The sequence below is a fragment of the Xyrauchen texanus genome, chromosome 3 (assembly GCF_025860055.1).
Source record: "Xyrauchen texanus isolate HMW12.3.18 chromosome 3, RBS_HiC_50CHRs, whole genome shotgun sequence".
In the NCBI taxonomy this organism is placed as follows: Eukaryota; Metazoa; Chordata; class Actinopteri; order Cypriniformes; family Catostomidae; genus Xyrauchen; species Xyrauchen texanus.
This window is the reverse complement of record NC_068278.1, coordinates 51,975,865-51,996,526: the sequence shown is the minus strand read 5'-3', so window position 1 is coordinate 51,996,526 and position 20,662 is coordinate 51,975,865. Positions and strand designations below refer to the sequence as shown.

Genomic DNA, 20,662 nt, shown 5'->3' with positions numbered 1-20,662 from the left:
AAAGAACTGCATAAAGTCTTATAGAAACAAATTATGTTTTTTCTGTTTTAATTTGTCTGGATTCCATGTTAAATGTTTTAATTAAATGTTATGATCAAATTGTGTTTAATCAAATACATACTGTACAGCTTTAATCAAGAGAAAATATAATATTTTTCAAGAATATAAATATCTCTCTCTCTCTCTCTCTCTCTCTCTCTCTATATATATATATATGGAGTAATGGAGAAAGAGTTAATGTGAGAGTTCACAGCCATTTATAGTCTTAGCAAACTGATCTGTGGCTCTACAGATGGATACTTTTGGACACACTGCATGAAAATCAAGCATTAGTAGTGTGTGTAGCATGCCTTTTTGTTTGTATGCGTGCCTGTGAGTGTGTGAAGGAGATGATAGGGCACAGAGATGCCTCTTATTCATACTGTGGCATGCAGCACATGTGACTTTGTATTATTTCATTAAATTACATCCTTTTTAATGATCACACTTGGCCATATAGAGGCTTTTTTATTTTTATTTTCAAATGGTCTTTATTTCATCTCAAAACTCTCACATTACATTACATTTTGCTAATGGCAGCATACTTTAATATGGTACTGAAACAAACAACAAGATGATAATGTACCATTTAAAATTTTTGGTATCATGATATTTCAGTGGTACTGGTATACCATGCAATGCAGGTGACTAAGGATAACATTCTGCCAAACATAATTTTTTGTGTTCCACTGAAGAAATAAAGTCATACGGGCTTGGAACAACATGAGGGTGAGTAAATGATGACAGATCAATTCAAATATTTCAAACCATCTGTTAAATTGCTCTTACTTAATGACCTTGATTTTCATTTGGAATCTCAACTTTTTAGGTTAAATAGTTTAATGTGTAACATATACTGTAGTTTGCCCCATTAAATAGAAATTGGATATTTTTTTCAGTATCATTATCAAAAGCATGAAAAATATAGCACGTGAGAATCAGTTTGTTGTTGTATAGGTATACATGTGTATATACACACCGATCAGCCACAACATTAAAACCACCTGCCTAATATTGTGTAGGTCCACCCCGTGCCGCCAAAATGACAAAGTGTTACATCAAAGTCTACGGTACTCAAATAACCACTCTGTACAATTGTGGTGAGAAGAATATAATCTCAGAATGCTATTCTGAGATGCTAGTTGACGCTGTTTTGGCGGCACGAGGGGGACCTACACAATATTAGGCAGGTGGTTTTAATGTTGTGGTTGATCAGTGTATATAATTTATTATATTTAGATTTCTCATTGTCTTTTGACTTTAGTGTACAGAGCATAATAGCCTGTTCCAGTTATTGTAACAATAAAACAATAAAATGTAAATACGGAAAAAGGAAGAATTTTTTATATAGTGTACAGGAAATAAAGCAGACAGTACAAGTGGAATTGTATTGGGAAAATAATTTTCAGTTATAAGTGCATTGGGTTTTCCTACTCTGTTATGGTTTGACCAAAACCGGTTAGTTCCAGTGAGGCAGAATAGTTGGGATGAAAGAGAATAGCTCAGGATCAGTATCAAGAGAGAAAACACACAAAGATGTAGAGAAATCTGAAATTACTTTGCTGTGAGAGATGGTGAGGCTGTCCACTGGTTTCCGACGATCAAACAGCTGGATCTCTTCAATGACATGGGCCTCTGAACCCAAAATCACAACACGCTGGAGCCATCCATCCGCTGAACGACAAACAAAGAGAGAGAAGAAAAATGGGGGAAGGATGGGAAGGAAGAAAAGAAAAAGACGAGAGAGGAGAGAAAAAATAGTCTATTAATATATCATCTGCACACGCCATATTTTTCTGTCACTGGATTTTAGGAACAAGGTTACACAAATTACCAACAGGAAAATTGAATAAGTCCCATCTGGTGCCATGACCCATCATAACTCTGCATGTGTGTGTGCACTCTTTGTCCTGTCCTCATACACAGTGGTTGTTACAGATAATGTACCACTGACCCTTCGCAGTCTGGGAGTACAAGGAAGAGTGTGGCAAAGGGATAACTGATGAAAAGAGTGGAAGCGCTACAGGGGTCCTTATAAATCCACCTTGCTTCAAGTCAGAGTATCAGTGTTCACTCTTAATCCCAAATCCAAGACCTACAGAAACCCACAATTTGCCTCTTGACTCCAGCCCAAAATGGCCTTTTTTTCTAGGTGTTTATTTTGTCTTTAGCTCTGTTCCAAAACCAAATGAGCTGCCTCACTGCCTACATCTGCCTTTTTCCAGACACTGAAATGTTTCCAGACTACTGTGTTCTGACTCAAAATGGCGAATGTTTTTAGGGAATACTATGATGTTAGGCGTATTAAATAATTTTCACAGTCATCACCTGCAACTGCACGTTGAGCCTGAACTAATTTTTACTCCAATGCCAATGCTCCTGGAATTTTTTGCATTAATAAGTTGGTCCACAAGGTGACAATACTCACAATTGAGCCTTCGGGCATGAGATTTGTAAAAAGGTTGTCACACTTTGCTTGCAAGCATCAAGGAATAAATTCTGATTGGATAATTTTGTAGTTTTTTGCTATTCGTTTGTAGATTAACTAGGAGTTGAAAGCGATTGAAAATACATCTATGCAAAAAGGTCTATTAGAATGAAAGGATGAAAATATTTATTTATTAGGCATGCTATGCCAGCAGAGAAGGCTTTTCTGGCCCTGAGAAATCGCCACTGCAATAGTGGATATTCACATCAAGAACACATGTGAGAGGAGGTCAGGAGATACCTGCATTTATATAACTTGAGTCAGTAGGAATATAAAGACATCTTTATGGGTCTAAATTCCTGAAAAGAAATAGTCTAGTATCTCATAGCAGTCAAAGTGTGCATGCGCCAACCTCCTGTGTATGTGCGCACAGTTTACTTTGTAAGGCTAGCGTTCTACTGTATGCAGATGCTAAACAATCGCATCAAAACCGAAGTATACTTGGGGCTTAAGACTGCTTCAGAAAGTAAGGCGTATTTAAACATACTGGGAGCACATGCTTTTTTTGGTTTGCCTAAAATTATAACAAAATGCAGTGCCATTTTTGTTCTGCTAAGGTGTTAGTTTGGTGATATTTCCCCTGTTCATGCACATGCCTGAAATTCTTGACCAAGGAGAACTCGGCAAGTAGAAGAGCATTAATGATTGGTTAAAACTAATCATGGGTGGGGTTTGGATGTGATGCTCTTTACTAGAAGAGATTATAGCTAGCTATGTTACTGGCTGCAATTAAAAGCTTAGACAGTTAAACTGCTGCACTGTGCTACCTAATCACTTAATGGCTAAACCAACAGCGTTTTTGAATAAATGTAACTCTAAAAAAAAATTGTCTCAGAACAGTTTTTATCCTACCAATACATACAGCTTCCGAAGGGAGCATTTACAGCTTTCGGACGCAGTCGCTATCTAAAAAAATTTTCACTAACATTAAAAATGGTAAACTTTGAAATCCATCTCTCCAAGATTGTTCAAAAGTACACTGTTTTTATACAAGACTTGCCTACTGATGTGTCTTCTGCCCGAGAGTTGGCAACCATCCGTGACACCATCGTCAACTGACTAATTTTAAATTGACAGCATGTGTGGTATAAACACAGGCTTCATTCACCTAGGGTGCATCGGTTAATAAAAACGTTTGGCACAGAAGATTCAACTCAAAATGTATTACAATAGAGATGTGACGCATTAACAACACGATACTCCAATATGCATAAAAATACATAGCACAAACAAAATTGGGTAAAATAATACATTTTTAATCGCACTAATCTATTTTCTATAAATAGCTTTCAATAGTAAAATGAATGAGTGCAATATAAGTTGATTTCTAGTTTTTCCACACTACTTAGTAGGTTCTCGTGGTGGCGCTGTTACTCACATCAGTCTGGGTGGTGGAGGACAAGTGCTCAGTTGCCTCCGCTTCTGAGACAGTCAATCCACGCATCTTATCACGTGGCTCGCCCTGCTTGACACCGCAGAGAATCACAGCACGGGAGGCTCATGCTACTCTCTGCGATCCACGCACAACTTACTCCGTGCCCCATTGAGAGTGAGAACCCCTAATCGCAAACCCATGTGACTCTACCCTCCCTAGCAACTAGGCCAATTTGGTTGCTTAGGAGACTTGGCAAGAGTCACTCAGCATACCCTGGATTCGAATTTGTGACTCCAGGGGTGGTAGTCAGCATCAATACTTGTTGAGCAACCCAGGCCCCCTGAAAATAGTCATTTTTATAAAATCTAGGCAGGCCCCATTTCCAGCAGCAATCACTCCAACACCTTATCCTTGAGTAATCATGCTAAATTGCTAATTTGGTACTCGAAAATAACTTGTCATTATATCAAACATTGATATATTGTCTTTGTGTTTGTTTTTGAGATTGAGTTGCCACAACCCAGATAGCAAAAAATGTCCGCACGGCTTCTTTTTGCCGCCGTCCCCAAGCTGTCGGCTATAGGTGCGTCCCACTGGCGGGGATGAAGCGTTTGCCGCCGAATTCGTCACTCCCATTTCTTGCGAGATGCCGCTGGCGGTCAGACGGCGGGTCGCCAGCTTCATTTTCTCTGGCGGTTGCCTCGCGGCAATCGATCATGCGGCCGGCGGCAAGCCGCTTTGAAATAGCCTACAAGGACAGCTTAGACTCTCAAAATCGACCAGCCATGTTGGCTATTATTATTTTTGCTCCAAAGCCATTAGGGTTTATAACAGATTCTTGACTCTTGATTCCATGATAAGGTAAGGTTTAGGAAAAGATATTTAAATTACTTTGAAACTCTGAAGCGATTATACAGTAATATATGTAAAATATATTGAATTATTTATGCACAGGTGAAAATTGTTTACATTTCTTTGATTGATGCACATTGAGACATGCAATAAACCAAAAATAATTCCTTTTTGTAAAACTTGCTTGGCAATAAATATCTTTCTGATTAGGTTTTAAAATAGATATTTAATACAGGGTATGAACAATTTAGCAGAATAAATTGATGAAGTTAGACTTTTCACCAATGCCTGTATCAGTGAACAGTGAAAGACATCTGCAACATGGCCAAAATATCGGGTATACTTTAATTATTTTTTATTAATTTGCAACCATGGTGATATCTATCATAAACATGAAAATCCCTGTTTTGACGTGAAGGATAAACTCAATGAAAAAGAGAAATTATCTTCTGGTTTCACAGTTGCGCAGAAATTTAGTTTATGTCTACATTTTTTCCAACCTCGATTTTTTTATTTATTATACCTTTTACAGGTTTTGCAATTATGACCTGTACAAATGTTTAGGAAAGTGTTAAAGTCCCTGTAAAGGCAATAAAAAAAATCTAAACGCATTATAAATGTTAAAAATGTATTGCTAAAACACATGACAAAGACTGAACTGTGAAGTTCCGCTGTCGCCATATCTGTTTCCGGTTTACTTGGCGCTACGCCCAAAATGTCTTTTTACTCGATGTCTCCAGAATATTCCGAAAATACTGGCGTCAGCTGATGTTCATCGCATTGTTGATGCCTGGTCCCCTGCTCCGACAAGCAAGAGGGACAAGGGCTTTAAACTCTACATATCGAGTTATCTGCACAACTACAAGGGTAAGTATTTTAATCTAATGTGGTGTGCCGGCAGATAGCGGCTAAGCTAGTTCGCCACGTGTTCATTTTTAATGTAACGTTAGTATAGAAGCTTGTTTTTTCTTAGTTTTAAATCAGACTATTTGTTAATTTTTGTGATAATTGTGATATCAATTATATTAACTTGGTCTCCTCTCAGTTTCTAATAAAGATCAGGACACCAGTGAAGTCACTGTCAGGGCATTGTGTTACAGGTCCATGAGAAAATCAGAATCAGAATCAGCTTTATTGCCAAGTATGCTTACACATACAAGGAATTTGTCTAGGTGACAGGAGCTACCAGTCAACAACAATACAAACAATACCAAAAAACAGCAGCAAGACATAGGTAATTAAAAACAAAAAGAACACAAAATAAATAATTATACATATACGCATATACACTCACCTTCATACATACCCACATACACACACGTGAGTGCAAATCTAATACAATCTGTATATAAAGAACAAAAACAGTATATTATGTACAGAGCAATGTAAGTAAAAGCAGATAAACCTCACAGTTTGAGTGTATGGTGAAGCTAGAATTAATAAGACCGCAGTTATAGGCTTGTTACTTTAATAGCCCGATGTTCCTGGGGACTCGGCTAAGGTTATTCATGTTTAATGTAACTCAAATCAAATGAAAACAGTTATTGTAGGCAGGTAAGTTTCCTAGCTGGTCCCTCTGTGTAAAATGCGTTCTTATTCAAGTTTTCAACTCAGTCATTCGCTTAAGATGCAATCTTGTGTTATAAGTATTAGGCTATCATGATTATACAGTGAGCAAGCTATATAAATAAGTATTTAATATAATAAAAGTGTAGAGCAACAACCGAGGGTGTAAGGTAAAGGCTGAATATTGTAGATTTATTACAATATGTTGCATGTTTGAATTAAAATACCTGTGGATATGCAACTTCCCACAAATGAAAGTTTTATTCAAAAGGAGCACACACTCTACAAAGGCCTGACTGGAGATTTGCCTGATCTATCCGGCCCTTCAGGTGAGTAGGGATATAACAATAGCACATTTCACTGTACAGTATGATATATCAACCAAAATCTGTATACCAATATTTCATTTTCTTTTTCCTCCCTTTTACAAACAAATATTCTGCTTCAAAGAAAAAAAATGAAATTGATGTTATCATAAGGGTTCTTCATTATGAACTTGTATGCCATGCATAACATACTGTGGATAGAAATTACAGGGAAAGTTACTGGTATGATAATTGTGGTTATATTATATTACTATTATATTTAGTGTATTGCTAATCAATATATTGTTACTTCCCAGATGACAGCTGCTCACTTCAAGAGCAGGTGAAGCAAGTTGGGACAATGTTGAAGACATTTGCTCAAGCACTGGGCAATCAGGTATAACTTGCAAACAACACCTGTGGTTGTTGGTTTAATTCCCACTGGGGCCACCTGTACATGTAGTAGACCTAGATATAAATGTCATAGTTTAGTAGTTGAAGGACCAGGACTGACTACTTTATTCTTTTATTCTGGGAACCCCTGTAGGTGCAGATCAAACCCTAATGCTGCGACGCCTTGGAATTTGGCGATGTTGTGCGTAGCATGGATCGACAAAATGCTATGCTGCAACGCTTCAGTGCCAATGTGTCTGTTGGAGAGTTATCCCTGCCAGGGATCTGTTACTCCCCTAGACACCCAGGAAGATTTGGCGTTGCTTGACAACAGTTTGAGGCAGGATAAAGAGCTCCAGCAACGATTTGTAAGTGTGCCGATTTCGTTTATAACGGTATAGGGTAATCTAAAAAGTACAATTAAGATCGTGACACTGCATATTCTACAGTCTGAATCCACAGCCTGTCACATTTTAAATTTATGAGAAGCTTCAGAGAAATGTAATTTGTAATATGTTTTTTTTGTATTTTCAGCTTCGGTTTTTGGCAATCAAATGTGGGAGGGACCTAAAGACAACCGTGTGGCTAATGCTTCAGAGTATCTTCTCTAATCACCTTTCCATCAATACAACCTGGACTGGTGTAGGGGATAAAGCATGTTTTAGAGACATGTTCCTGAAGACCACTGTTCAAAGTAAGTTGGATATTTTTTTATATTTAAGTAGATGTGTATGACCTTATGCCATTCAAATGGAATGACAGATCTTTATTTTCTACAGGAGCCATCCGAAGAACCCGGCAACACAGGATGCCACTGATGAGGCGATCCAGGTTAACGCTACCTGAAAGGAGCATCTGAACATGAAGGTGGAAAAGGCCTGCACAGCTGAGAGGGACCCACAGCCGACCCCTTAAACCTAGGCTGACTACTGACACCCCAGCATCACTGACAACTGGAACCCTTTCTTTATCCTGCAGTCAGTAACATCAAGACCCCTAAAAAGCCTGCTAAAAGTGTCAGACTACACTCACCCAATCCACACTGTTCACTGTGGAAATTGCTCTTTTTTTTTTTTTTTTTTCTCTTGACCCTGCTTTGAGGGCAGCTCCTTGGATGAATATGGGATGGTTTGTCCTTTTATACAGGCGCACGAGGAATCACTGAAGATATGCTAATTTGCACTGCCTCATTCTGGAGGTCGGGGAAAACCGGTGATTCTTAGCCCACTACGCCACGCAGTCCCCAACCTCTCCAGACATTCTGATTGGTTGTGTTCTCTACAGCCAGATTTTCTGCTGTTAATTATATTTATTCCCACTTGTTATCATGTGTAAGTTGAATGTCAAAATTTATATTATACCTGTTATCCTGCACATTCCTTGATACCAAAGATCTCAATTATTTCATATACAATTTGCTGCTTATTTCATTGTTACAGTGCTTAACTATTCTATTTTTAAATATAGCTTGTAAGTCCTAGATTATACATCTAATACTTGATATTTGCACATTATCTGGTATCAAATATTCTACTTACCGTGACTTTAGTATTGGCTTATTTCATTCCGTCAGTGCTTAACGATTCTATTATAGTTTGTAAATCCTATTTCATACCTCTGATACTTGATATTGCACATTAACTAGTACCAAAAATTATACTTTCATTCTATCACAGTGCTTAACTGTTATTCTATTGTTACATATAGCTTGTAAATCCTTGTGCCACAGGTCAGCATTGCAGTTATAATGGTATATTCTACTCCAGAGCTTTACTCTAAATTATTACCACTTAACCTATTGTTAGAAATGACTTGTAAATATGATGTTATACCTCAATTTATTTGGTATCCTGCACTTTCTTTGGTACCAAATATCCTCATTGCTTGTGTTTACTGGTAATTCTTTTCATCCCAGAGCTGACCTCTTTATATTATTAACAATTATTGTAAGTGTTACAATAGTGTTTAAAAAAAAAAAAAAGAAATAGGAAACCTGCATGTTCTTTTATGTGTGTGTGTATATATAATGTTTGTATTTTTCTGTTATTTATATTTCAGTGATCTGACATCTTGTTTCAATGACAGTTACTGTACTTTGAAATGTGGAATTAAAACGCCAAATGGAAATTTGTCTGGTTTGATCAATCATTATTCTTGATAAACTGCATGCTATAATATATATATATATATATATATATATATATATATATATATACACATATATATATGCATGTGTACAGATATACATAGCATCGAAAAAAGCTTTTGCCTCCGACGGACCGCCGTCAAACGTGTTTGCGATATCGCCATTCTGCCGCTTCTACTGCCGCCGGCGCACCGCCAGCGGACCGCCGACTTATTGCTATCTGGGAATATGCTATAGACTGGCATGTCTTCAGGTCAATATTAGGACAAAAATGGCAAAAAAAGAAACAGCTTTCTCTACAAACTCATCAGTCAATCATTGTTGTGAGGAATGAAGGATACACAATGCTTGAAATTGCCAAAAAAACTGAAGATTTCATACAGAGGTATATACTACAGTCTTCAAAGACAAAGGACAACTGACTCTAACAAGGACAGAAAGAGATGTGGAAGGCCAGATGTACGACTAAACAAGAGGATAAGTATGTCAGAGTCTGTAGTTTGAGAAATAGATGCCTCACATGTCCTCAGCTGACAGCTTCATTTAATTCAACCTGCTCTACACCAGTTTCATGTACAACAGTAAAGAGAAGACTCAGGGTTGCAGGCCTTATGGGAAGAATTGCAATGAAAAAGTCACTTTTGTAACAGAAAAACAAAAAGTAAATGTTAGAGTGGGCAAATAAATACAGCCATTGGATGACAGATTATTGCAAAAGAGTGTTATGGAGCTTAACCCCATTGAGATTTTGTGGGATCAGCTAGACTGTAATGGCAATTTTCCACTGCATGTTACTTGCATTTCCACTGCAGTTTAGTGCCATCTCTACGTGGGTGGGATTATAGGTTGATTGTCATAGTTGCGCCGACTCTACTGCCGTGACATCATCATAAACACGACACAAACTGACCAAAACAATAACACAACCGCAAGCTGTTAGCTACAAGCTCATTGTGCTGCATAAAGCAGTTGTTGCATGGTGATTTTACACAAGTGTAACAGTTAAATTGGCCTGGTTGTTTTAGAAGCAAGCTTCCAGTAGCTGTCAACTAAATAAAGTGAAGCTTTCAAGCAGAGTATAGAGTTAACATAACAAAGCTTACCATCCTCCATCGTGGATCAATGTCAGTCCAGGGCACTCTCCCTCCCATTGCTCACCGGTTTAGATGGCGTCCATTTGGTCGAACCACTTCCACTTTTCCTTGATGGTTCTGAATTTACTTTTAAGTGTTTTTAACTTTTCCCTACACTGTTGGTAGGTCTGGTGGTAGCCGTGTGCGGCCAACAGCTGATACACTTCCTGAGTGACTTTTGACGAGTGGACCGTCTGCACCTCGTTTATTGACCACGGCGTGGTTTTGCGCACAGCCATTTCTTTTTTCACAATTCGAAAGTCACGTGAACCAATGATACAGCTATCGCTGTTTCTAACTTTAAAACTAGGTGGCTGCTAATGACGATTCTCCCTGACCAATCAGTGATCTGCAGGATTTTGACATCACATTTAGTATCGACTCGACCAAGGTGGTATCAGGTACCAGGTAATATCCACAGTGGGAAAGCCCCCAAAAACAAGCAGAGTTGAGTTGAGTTGAGTTGAGTTGTATAGTGCAGTGGAAAAGCCCCATAAGGTGCTTGAGAATTATCCGACAAGACAGCTGCATCTATGGCAAGTGCTACAGGAAGAGTGGAGTGAAATGCCACCTGAGTATCTGCAAAGCTGTCATTGATGCACGTGGTGGATTTTTTGATGAGAACTCTTTGAAGATGTTTAAGAAGTTCTGAACATTTATATCAAATTGTAATAGTAATTTTTCACATTATTAATGTCCTGACTATACATTATGATCAGTTGAATGCCACTTTGGTGAATAAAAGTACCAATTTCTTTCCATAGGAGCAAAAATTACAAACTTTTGGCCGACAGTGTGTGTGTGTGTGTGTGTGTATATATATGTATATATATATATATATATATATATATATATATATATATATATATATATATATATATATATTTGCCTCATCTGACTTTTTGGATTTCTAATTCACTTTGTTTTTTTCACATGTTTGATGCCTTGAAGGTGCAATATGTAACAATTTTCATGTAATGTTCACCTTTTTTTGCCAATGTGTGAACGGCTTGTAATGCATCTTAATAAATGAGCCCTTCCCGGACTTCCTAGGTTGCCTATTAAAGCCTGTACACTGATTTTCATGAGAAGGGAGCGGGTCGCTGTTGCCGGGAAAATCCAAAGAGCCGTTTATGCATGTTCCCGAGACTTGCCTCAGACAGTAATAGCTTATCTTCCATTTACATTCTACATTTATGCATTTAGCAGACACTTTTATCCAAAGCGACTTACAGTGCACTTATTACAGGGACAATCCCCCCAGAGCAACCTGGAGTTAAGTGCCTTACTCAAGGACACAATGGTGGTGGCCGTGGGGCTCCTTCTGATTACCAGATTGCCAGTTATGTGCTTAGACCACTACACCATCACCACTCCATATCTTCCGCTATTCAACAGCTACAGATGACAGCAGTCTGCAACACTAGGTAACGTTATCTTAAAGATGGTATCCATCAAACGGCCAGCTCCCAGCACAACACCAACTCCTACACAAACTCAGAGTAAGCCAAAAAAAATGTATCTACTGAATCCCGTCTGGCTAAGCGGATACGTGATCGTGGTAGAGCGAAAACTAGAGTGAACATCGGCAGGGCATTTGATTCCTGGAGGGACCTTCGTTCGGTTTTGGAGATCAAAGCCGACCCTGAATTGGCGTTCTTCTCACTGGACAGGTAAACTTACATAACTGCAAAGCATGTGAAATATAGTGCCATAAGGATTGATCCGTGTAATTTTAGCTTACTTGATCTTGCCTGCTAACGCTGATGAATTGCAAGCTACCTTGCTTCGTAACTTTCAAATAATTTCAACGATCTTCTATTTATACTAAAAGTCAGGTTAATTGAAAGCTATGTTAATGTTAATCTCTAATTATTCAGCAAGGTCATCTACAATAACACATGAAATGAATGCTAGACAATGTTCTAGATAATGCAAAAAGTCAAGTCAAGTCAAGTCAAGTCAAGTGGTCAAGTCAAAAAGCTCCATTCATTAGTGTAACGTAACTTGGGTATACAGAAAATATGTACATTCTATTATTATAAAACAATAGCGCATCAATATATCAAAAAGACAATTCAATACCGAATTGTGTCAACATATTTATAATGTACAGTCTATTTTATAAACTGCTACTGTCATCATCCACCAAATTTAGCTAACAGCTATTGAACGCCAACATAGGCTTTCCTATAAATGCAGTCAGTGTATCATGCCAAGAAAAGTGATTACATCAAACTACAGTCTTGCATAGTCAGACCTATATCCACACTTTGTTTTAGCCCTGTTCCAGCACTGGAGAGTCAAATATAATATGCAGTCTCAAAGTTTTAGTAAAACAATCATAAATGTGTCATTTGAATTATGCTACCTCATCTGTTAGCATGATGCCAGTGAAGCACGTTCTGCCTCTTTGTGCGTTACGTCATTGTTTTGGTCCATGCTCGAGTCCCTATGGAGTGTGGTAGATGCAACAGCTAGATGCTGCAGTTCACTTAACGGCCACATGTGTCATTAATTACAAGGGTTTCTGAATCTTACACACTGCTCCTTTAAAGGGATAGTTCACCCAAAAATTTTCTCACACTCATGCTATCGCAGATGTGTATGACTTTCTTTCTTCAGCTAAACAATTTTTTTTAGAAGAATAGCACAGCTGTGTCTCTCTTTCACTTTCAATGCAAAGGGAATGGTGGCCAGAAATCCAAAAAGCAGATAAAAGCAGCATCAAAGTAATCCATATGACTCCAGTGGTTAAATCCATAGCTTCAAATGCAATATGAATAAATAAATAAATCTCAACTTTCACATCAGAAAGTCACATATGGCGATTTATAGTAAAAAGGACATAAATATTGATCTATTTTCTCACCCACACTTATCATATTGCTTTTTAAGATATGGATTTAACCACTGAAGTCTTATGGATTAATGTTATGCTACTTGTATGTGCTTTTTGGACCTCCAGATTTCTGGCCACCATTCACTTGTATTAAAAGGACCAGAGCTGAGATATTCTTCTAAAAACCTTAATTTGTGTTCATCAGAAGAAAGAAAGTCATACACATCTGGGATGGTGTGAGGTGAGTAAATGATGAGAGCATTTTCATTTTTGGGTGAACTATCCCTTTAAACAGCTGCCATTGTATGCAGATGATTAAGTTTTGGAACAGAGCAAAAGTGTACAATCTGACAAGATATAAAACTCATTGGATGCACACACACACACACACACATTGCAGTGGCAGTCACGGATGCGGTATGCACTTAAGTGTAAGTGTGTGTATTACAGAGTGCCAAGGTCAAATACATCTTTTACATTTTCGCTTCAATGATTGACTTTCCTGTTTGACAAGAACCAATTAGCGGAGGTGACATTACTACTTAGATACAATATTACCACTTATAAAATAGCTTCTATAGCTGATCTATAGCTATTGGTGGACACAAGGACACAAGAACAAACAGGACAGTGTAAATCACCGAAATAACCCATTTAACAAACAGATGCTGCCGTTGTTAGCTGTGCTAAGCTTCATCCATCAATTTATCCATTTCACCAATCCATGCAAGCATACCTGTCCCTATGAAGAGCATGCTGTAGGATCTTTGGTCCAGTGAGCTCACTCTGTCCACAACGAGGCGGGTGAAGTTAATCCCTTTAGTAAGCAGCAGGGGGCGAGCTTCCGCCTTCAGCTCCATTAGTGGATGCTTTTTGGCAAAGTTCAGTGTAGCATCAGGCAGCTGAAGAGAACTGTTGTAGCCATTTTCTCTATCAAAGTTTGTAATACACTGTGGAAAGACCAAAAGCAAGAAAGAACTTTTTTCAAATGTGTTTATATATGTTTTTTTTATTTATATTTTTTACATCTATTATTTAATAAAGTGTCATTTGCAAGATATTTTTTTAATATAAGAATTTAAGAGACTTTTATATAACCAAATTGTACAATTTCATGCATTTCATATTAGTGAAGTATTTTAAGTTTGTTGGAAAGTTTGCCATTCAGTTGTGTTTTTTTTTAGGCAACTTTAATACAAAATGGCTTAGAATACACCATAGGGATTTCAATTGCCAATTCCTCCAGTTGATTAATGTGCCTTGTTTAAGGGCACAATGGTAACAGAAGAAAGCTTCATTGTCAGGGCATTTGTGTTCTAATTGAATCTCCGGTTCCTGGATCAACATTACATGGGATAGAACTTGCAAGATTTGTGTTAACAGCAAGGATTGCCCACTATTAAGTAACAAAGTCAAACACTTTTAACCTTATCACTGACAGCATCCACATCTTTTTAGACATTGCTATTCCAAATGTTAAGATTTTGCCTATTTTTTTCCACAATCACAATCAGAAATCTTCACACAAAAGCTTTTCAGATTACTTATTCCTTTTTATTTATTAATTTTAGTAAATTTTACTCAGACTAAATTGGCATATAATTTCAGTCTAGGAAAATAACATGCTAAATGACAAAAACGTGTCAAACTGTAACAGACCAGACCTGATCAACATAAACAACATGAGAAAACTGTCCAGAAAACCTGAGCTCCAGAAACAATCGCATATAATGACATTAATGAAGTATTTGCAATGTTTTAGAAGTTACTGTGTTGTAAATTTCTCATGCTTTAGAGACTATTCCATGTTTTAGACAGTTTTTAGTATACCGAGTTGCATGTAGCGCACTTTTATTGAAACTAATCACAGCCCAAGTCACGCATTTTCACAACTACGTAAAATAGTTCAGGTGCAATTCAAATTTTCTAGAATTTTCTAAAGTAAAAACATCCAGTGAGTGGCAGTTCTGCTGACAGAAACGCTTTGTTGGTGATAAAGGTCAACGGAGAATGGCCAGACAGGTTCGAGCTGATAGAAAGGCTATGGTAACTCAGGTAACCACTCTGTACAATTGCAGTGAGCAGAATAGACCTTTGACCTTTGAACACATTGACCTTTGAAGTGGATGGGCTACAACAGCAGAAGACCACATAGGGCACTTTTTGAGGACCATAGTGTTCATAATAAAGTTCTCAGTGAGTGTATATATACAGGTGAAACTCGAAAAATTAGAATATTGTGCAAAAGTTCATTAATTTCAGTAATTCAACTTAAAAGGTGAAACTAATATATTATATAGACTCTTTACAAGCAAAGTAAGATATTTCAAGCCTTTATTTGATATAATTTTTATGATTATGGCTTACAGCTTATGAAAACCCCAAATTCAGAATCTCAGAAAATTAGAATATTACATGAAATCAATAAAAAAGGATTTTAAATACAGAAATGTCGGCCCTCTGAAAAGTATAATCATGCATATGTACTCAGTACTTGGTTTGGGCCCCTTTTGCATTAATTACTGCCTCAATGCGGCGTGGCATGGATGCTATCAGCCTGTGGCACTGCTGAGGTGTTATGGAAGACCAAGATGCTTCAATAGCGGCCTTCAGCTCTTCTGCATTGTTTGGTCTCATGTCTCTCATCTTTCTCTTGGCAATGCCCCATAGATTCTCTATGGGGTTCAGGTCAAGCGAGTTTGCTGGCCAATCAAGCACAGTAATACCATGGTCATTGAACCAGGTTTTGGTACTTTTGGCAGTGTGGGCAGGTGCCAAGTCCTGCTGGAAAATGAAGTCAGCATCTCCATAAAGCTTGTCTGCTGAAGGAAGCATGAAGTGCTCTAAAATGTCCGGTAGACGGCTGCGTTGACTCTGGACTTAATAAAGCACAGTGGACCAACACCAGCCGATGACATGGCTCCCCAAACCAACACAGACTGTGGAAACTTCACACTGGACTTCAAGCATCTTGGATTGTGTGCCTCTCCATTCTTCCTCCAGACTCTGGGACCTTGGTTTCCAAATGAGATGCAAAATTTGCTCTCATCAGAAAAGAGGACTTTGGACCACTGAGCAACAGACCAGTTCTTTTTTTCTTTAGCCCAGGTAAGACGTTTGACATTTGAAGCCCATGTCCAGGACCCATCTGTGTGTGGTGGCTCTTGATGCAGTAACTCCAGCCTCAGTCCACTCCTTGTGAAGCTCCCCACACATTTGAATGGCCTTTTCCTGACAATCCTCTCCAGGCTACAGTCATCCCTGCTGCTTGTGCACCTTTTTCTTCCACACTTTTCCCTTCCACTTAACTTTCTATTAATGTGCTTTGATACAGCACTTTGAGAACATCCAACTTCTTTTGCAATTACCTTTTGAGGCTTTCCCTCCTTGTGGAGGGTGTCAATGATGGTTTTCTGTCAGGTCAGCAGTCTTCCCCATGATTGTGAATTCAACTGAACCAGACTGAGAGACCATTTAAAGGCTCAGGAACCCTTTGCAGGTGTTTAGCTGATTAGAGTGTGACACTTTGAGCCTACAATACTGAACCTTTTCACAATATTCTAATTTTCTGAGATTCTGAATTTAGGGTTTTCATAAGCTGTAAGCCATAATCATAAAAATTATATCAAATAAAGGCTTGAAATATCTTACTTTGCTTGTAATGAGTCTATATAATATATTAGTTTCACCTTTTAAGTTGAATTACTGAAATTAATGAACTTTTGCACGATATTCTAATTTTTCGAGTTTCACCTGTATATATATATATATATATATATATATATATATATATATAGACACACACAGTATCTTGCAGTATTATTTTTATCATCATATTTTCATCGATAGTATGTTCTAATTTAAACCGTTTGTTTATCATATTAATGCATGTTTTTCAGCTAGTCTTTAGGGTCTTAGACCCTTCGTCAACAAACATTTTCATCAGTAATTTCATTGACGAAATGTGGCATAATCTCAATCCATGCCTCTGTTTAAATGTTGATGTTTGTGAAATGTTTGAATGAGCACATACTCATATGTTCAGACTTTTGGGATGAAAAATTACTGTATTTCTATATTTTCAAATGAAAAGCTTTTGCTATTTTTAGCAGTCTGTTTAGTCACGGACAACCTCTTGCCCTCCCATCTCACCGCTCCAGGTCGTGGACTGGGCACTGTGCCAGTGTACCGGCCCCATCTCTGAGACGACTCCCTGTATTCTTTATACGGCCCATCGAACACAGTTTTCACCTCCCCAATCTGGTACTGACACACAGCCGACACATCCACATCCCCCCTGAGAGAGAAAAATAGAAAAAAAGGAGAGTGCAAAAGAAAAAGTAGTCAGTCAGTCTGAACTAAATGACTGCGCTACATTGGTTGGTATATTACAGTAATAGTTTAACTGTCAAAATAATGACAGTGCAGCATTTTCTACAGTTGAGGTACACGGCAGGATGCTTGGCACAGAGGCACTTTATATAAGTAGAGAACAGAATGACTTTCACAAGTACGTCAGAGTGAGAAATATTAATTAGACAGGCTGGTATGGCAGAAGATGTAACTCACCACTGTGCATGGAAGATGCCGTAGAAACTAGTGCTCCTCCAGTCCGCTCCAGGCAGGGTAAAGACGGCCCGCAGGTTATTAAAGGTGATGTGACGCTCTGGGAGAGAGCACATTAACTGAGCCTTCTGGAAGGTGGTCCACTTTTTCTGTAGGGTCCGTGTGCCCCCCAGATCTCCCTGATAAGAGATGTAAGAAGTCATTTAACAGACAACGTGCAAACGGACAGGACAGTTATATTACAGAGAATTCCCATGCAAGGTATATGCATGTTTAAGAGGATGAAACCTAAGACCTTTTCGGACTTAAGCACTATTAATTCTCCACCCTGCCCAGTAGGTGGCGATATGCATGAAGAATGTGAATCACCAAAAACAGAAGAAGAAATCGTAGGAGAGAAGAGCGCTTAAGGACTTAAACATTGTTCTTTTTCTCAACCACAACTATCATATTTCTTCTGAAGACATGGATTAAACCACTGGAATCGTATGGATTAATGTTATGCTGCTTTTATGTGCTTTTTGGAGCTTCAAAGTTTTGGACCCTGTTGAATTGCATTATGTGGACCAACAGAGCTGAAATATACTTCTAAAAATAGTTGTTTGTGTTCAGCAGAAGAAAGAAAGTCATACACATCTGGGATGGCGTGAGGCAGGTGAGTAAATGATGAGAGCATTTTAATTTTTGGGTGAACTATTCCTTTAAAAAAGACTTTAAAGTCCAATTTTAACAGCGTGTGATCACCCCAATACGATCAATTGATTTTTTTTTTAATATATATATCTATATATATAGATATACCACTTGACTTGACACAGTATATATATATATATATATAGATAATCATTGCTCTGTGATGCTTAAAAGGATTATTTTTCTCGGCGCAACCATAATGTATACCAATTGTTGCACAGTACATTTTTTTTTTTATTACAGGGCTCTCTGGAATACTTGATCCTAAACTGGTCATCTGGGGATAAAGTGATATTTCAACCGATCATCAGGGTATTTCGAGCCATCTTGCCTACTTCTCCCATCACTCTGCAATCTCAACAAGCTTATAAAATAAATAGGTCCCACTTTATATTAAGTGTCTTCAACTACTATGTACTAACATTAAAATCACACAATACAGTGTATTTATTGTGTAAATACATGTTGTTCTGCAAAATTCTCACAAGATCCACATTTGCTGCTACTGACGTTCAGGTATGGGTAGGTACCCTAGGAGTAGGGTTAGGGTTAAGGGTTGGAGTAGGGTTAGGTTTAGTGCTATGGTTAACAGTGTAACTACAGATGTAATTAATTGCAAGTACATTAAATGTAAGTAAAATGCAACAATATGTAAATACATAATTAGTACATTGTATCAAATGCTAAAGTACATAGTAGTTAAAGAGTCCTAATATAAAGTTGATCAAATTATTATGTCTGGTCACTAGCCCTCCGTTTTTATCACTATGCCACACCACGACCAAAGAAGCAATTACTCCATTGGTTGAGGTTTGGGACAGATATACTTGACTTAAAAGAATCAATTGGGATTCTGTAGCACTTAAGAGGCATGTGGTTTACGTTCTCACCTTACAAACACGTGCCACCCGTGCCACGGTCAGATCACTATCACAGTCCAGCTCCACTGCTCTCTCGCTAAAGAAGAAGTAGATCTTATCGTCATCTCCATCTTTACTGTTCCGGCTCTCCCGGACCAGCGCTGATCCCACAAAATTTGGTTCTGGACCAGAAAACAGAGGAGGAGGTGAAAGGAGAATCGAAAGGAACAAAGAGTTAGAATTGGGGACACGGCACTGTAAAGACAGCAGATAAGAGGCTGGCGATCTGATGAAACAATTACAGTATTAAGCAGGGATGTGTTACATTTTGTATATGTGTTTGTGGACTTACCATTGAGCCAGGAAGGTAGGTATTCACTCTTCATACTGTAATGTTGCTGTCCCAGGTTCCTCAGGATCACGGGCTCAGTGCCCAGAAAGTTATTAAGGGTGGCGGAGTACAACTCTTTGTCTATAACAGATGAGATGTATGCTTAGAGCTGGAACAGACGCACACGCACATACACCAGTCTACAACCATACAGTTATGAGATATTAAAGAGGGACTCCATTCGTTCCCAAGTGTTGGAAGAAAGTAGGCATTCACACATCTGCAGATGGCACTGAAAAATATAGGACACCCACACACTCATACACACACAAGAATAAATAGAATACAGGTGCAGGGTTGAAAGATATGGTACATACAACAATGTCACATGTCAGAAACATGTACACATAAAGATGACTCACCTACAATGAGGCCTGTATGACCCTTGGCAGGGTCGTAAGGGCACTTTCCTTTGCCGTCCTCCAGGGTGGTGCTGTCCAGAGTGAAGTGATCTGCATTCTATTAGCCAAGACAGAAACAGTCACATATGGCTTGAACATGCACACGTGCACACACACACGCGCACACACATGCACACGCCAGTCATGTATGGCTTGAACATGCAAACGCGCACACACACGCACACAAACACAACACACACACACACACACACACACACACACACACACACACACACACTGCCACCGGCCATGTTTGCCAACTAGAGTTTCAGCTGCAGCTGAGCCCCTTTACATTGTCCATCTGCCCACACATAAACCTTCATCCAACACTAAATCGTATCACAACGGCCCGCACTGTGTGATAACACAACCTAATTTACATTTGAAATATTTAATTTTGACACACTAGAAACCACCCGTGGAGACATGGAGCACACACTAAAAAAGTCTTAAAAGGATAGTTGATCCACAAATTACAACTGTCATAATTTATTAATCCTCATGTTGTTCCAGACCTGAATGACTTTCTTTTTTTCTCCTGGGAACACTAAAGGAGATGTTCGGCAGCATGACCGCCTCAGTCACCATGCACTTTCATTTAATCTTTTTTCC

At 38.4% G+C, this 20,662-nt stretch overlaps 1 protein-coding gene across 1 annotated transcript in view; it reads right to left on the bottom strand.

The window, feature by feature from the left end:
• Positions 1-20,662, bottom strand: part of sema4c (sema domain, immunoglobulin domain (Ig), transmembrane domain (TM) and short cytoplasmic domain, (semaphorin) 4C) — a 92,083-nt gene that overhangs the window by 7,664 nt on the left and 63,757 nt on the right. Inside the window, 7 exon segments of the mRNA XM_052101376.1 lie at positions 1,598-1,713; positions 13,876-14,089; positions 17,292-17,436; positions 17,709-17,884; positions 19,289-19,440; positions 19,611-19,730; positions 20,012-20,108. Coding sequence (XP_051957336.1) covers positions 1,598-1,713; positions 13,876-14,089; positions 17,292-17,436; positions 17,709-17,884; positions 19,289-19,440; positions 19,611-19,730; positions 20,012-20,108 — 1,020 coding nt within the window.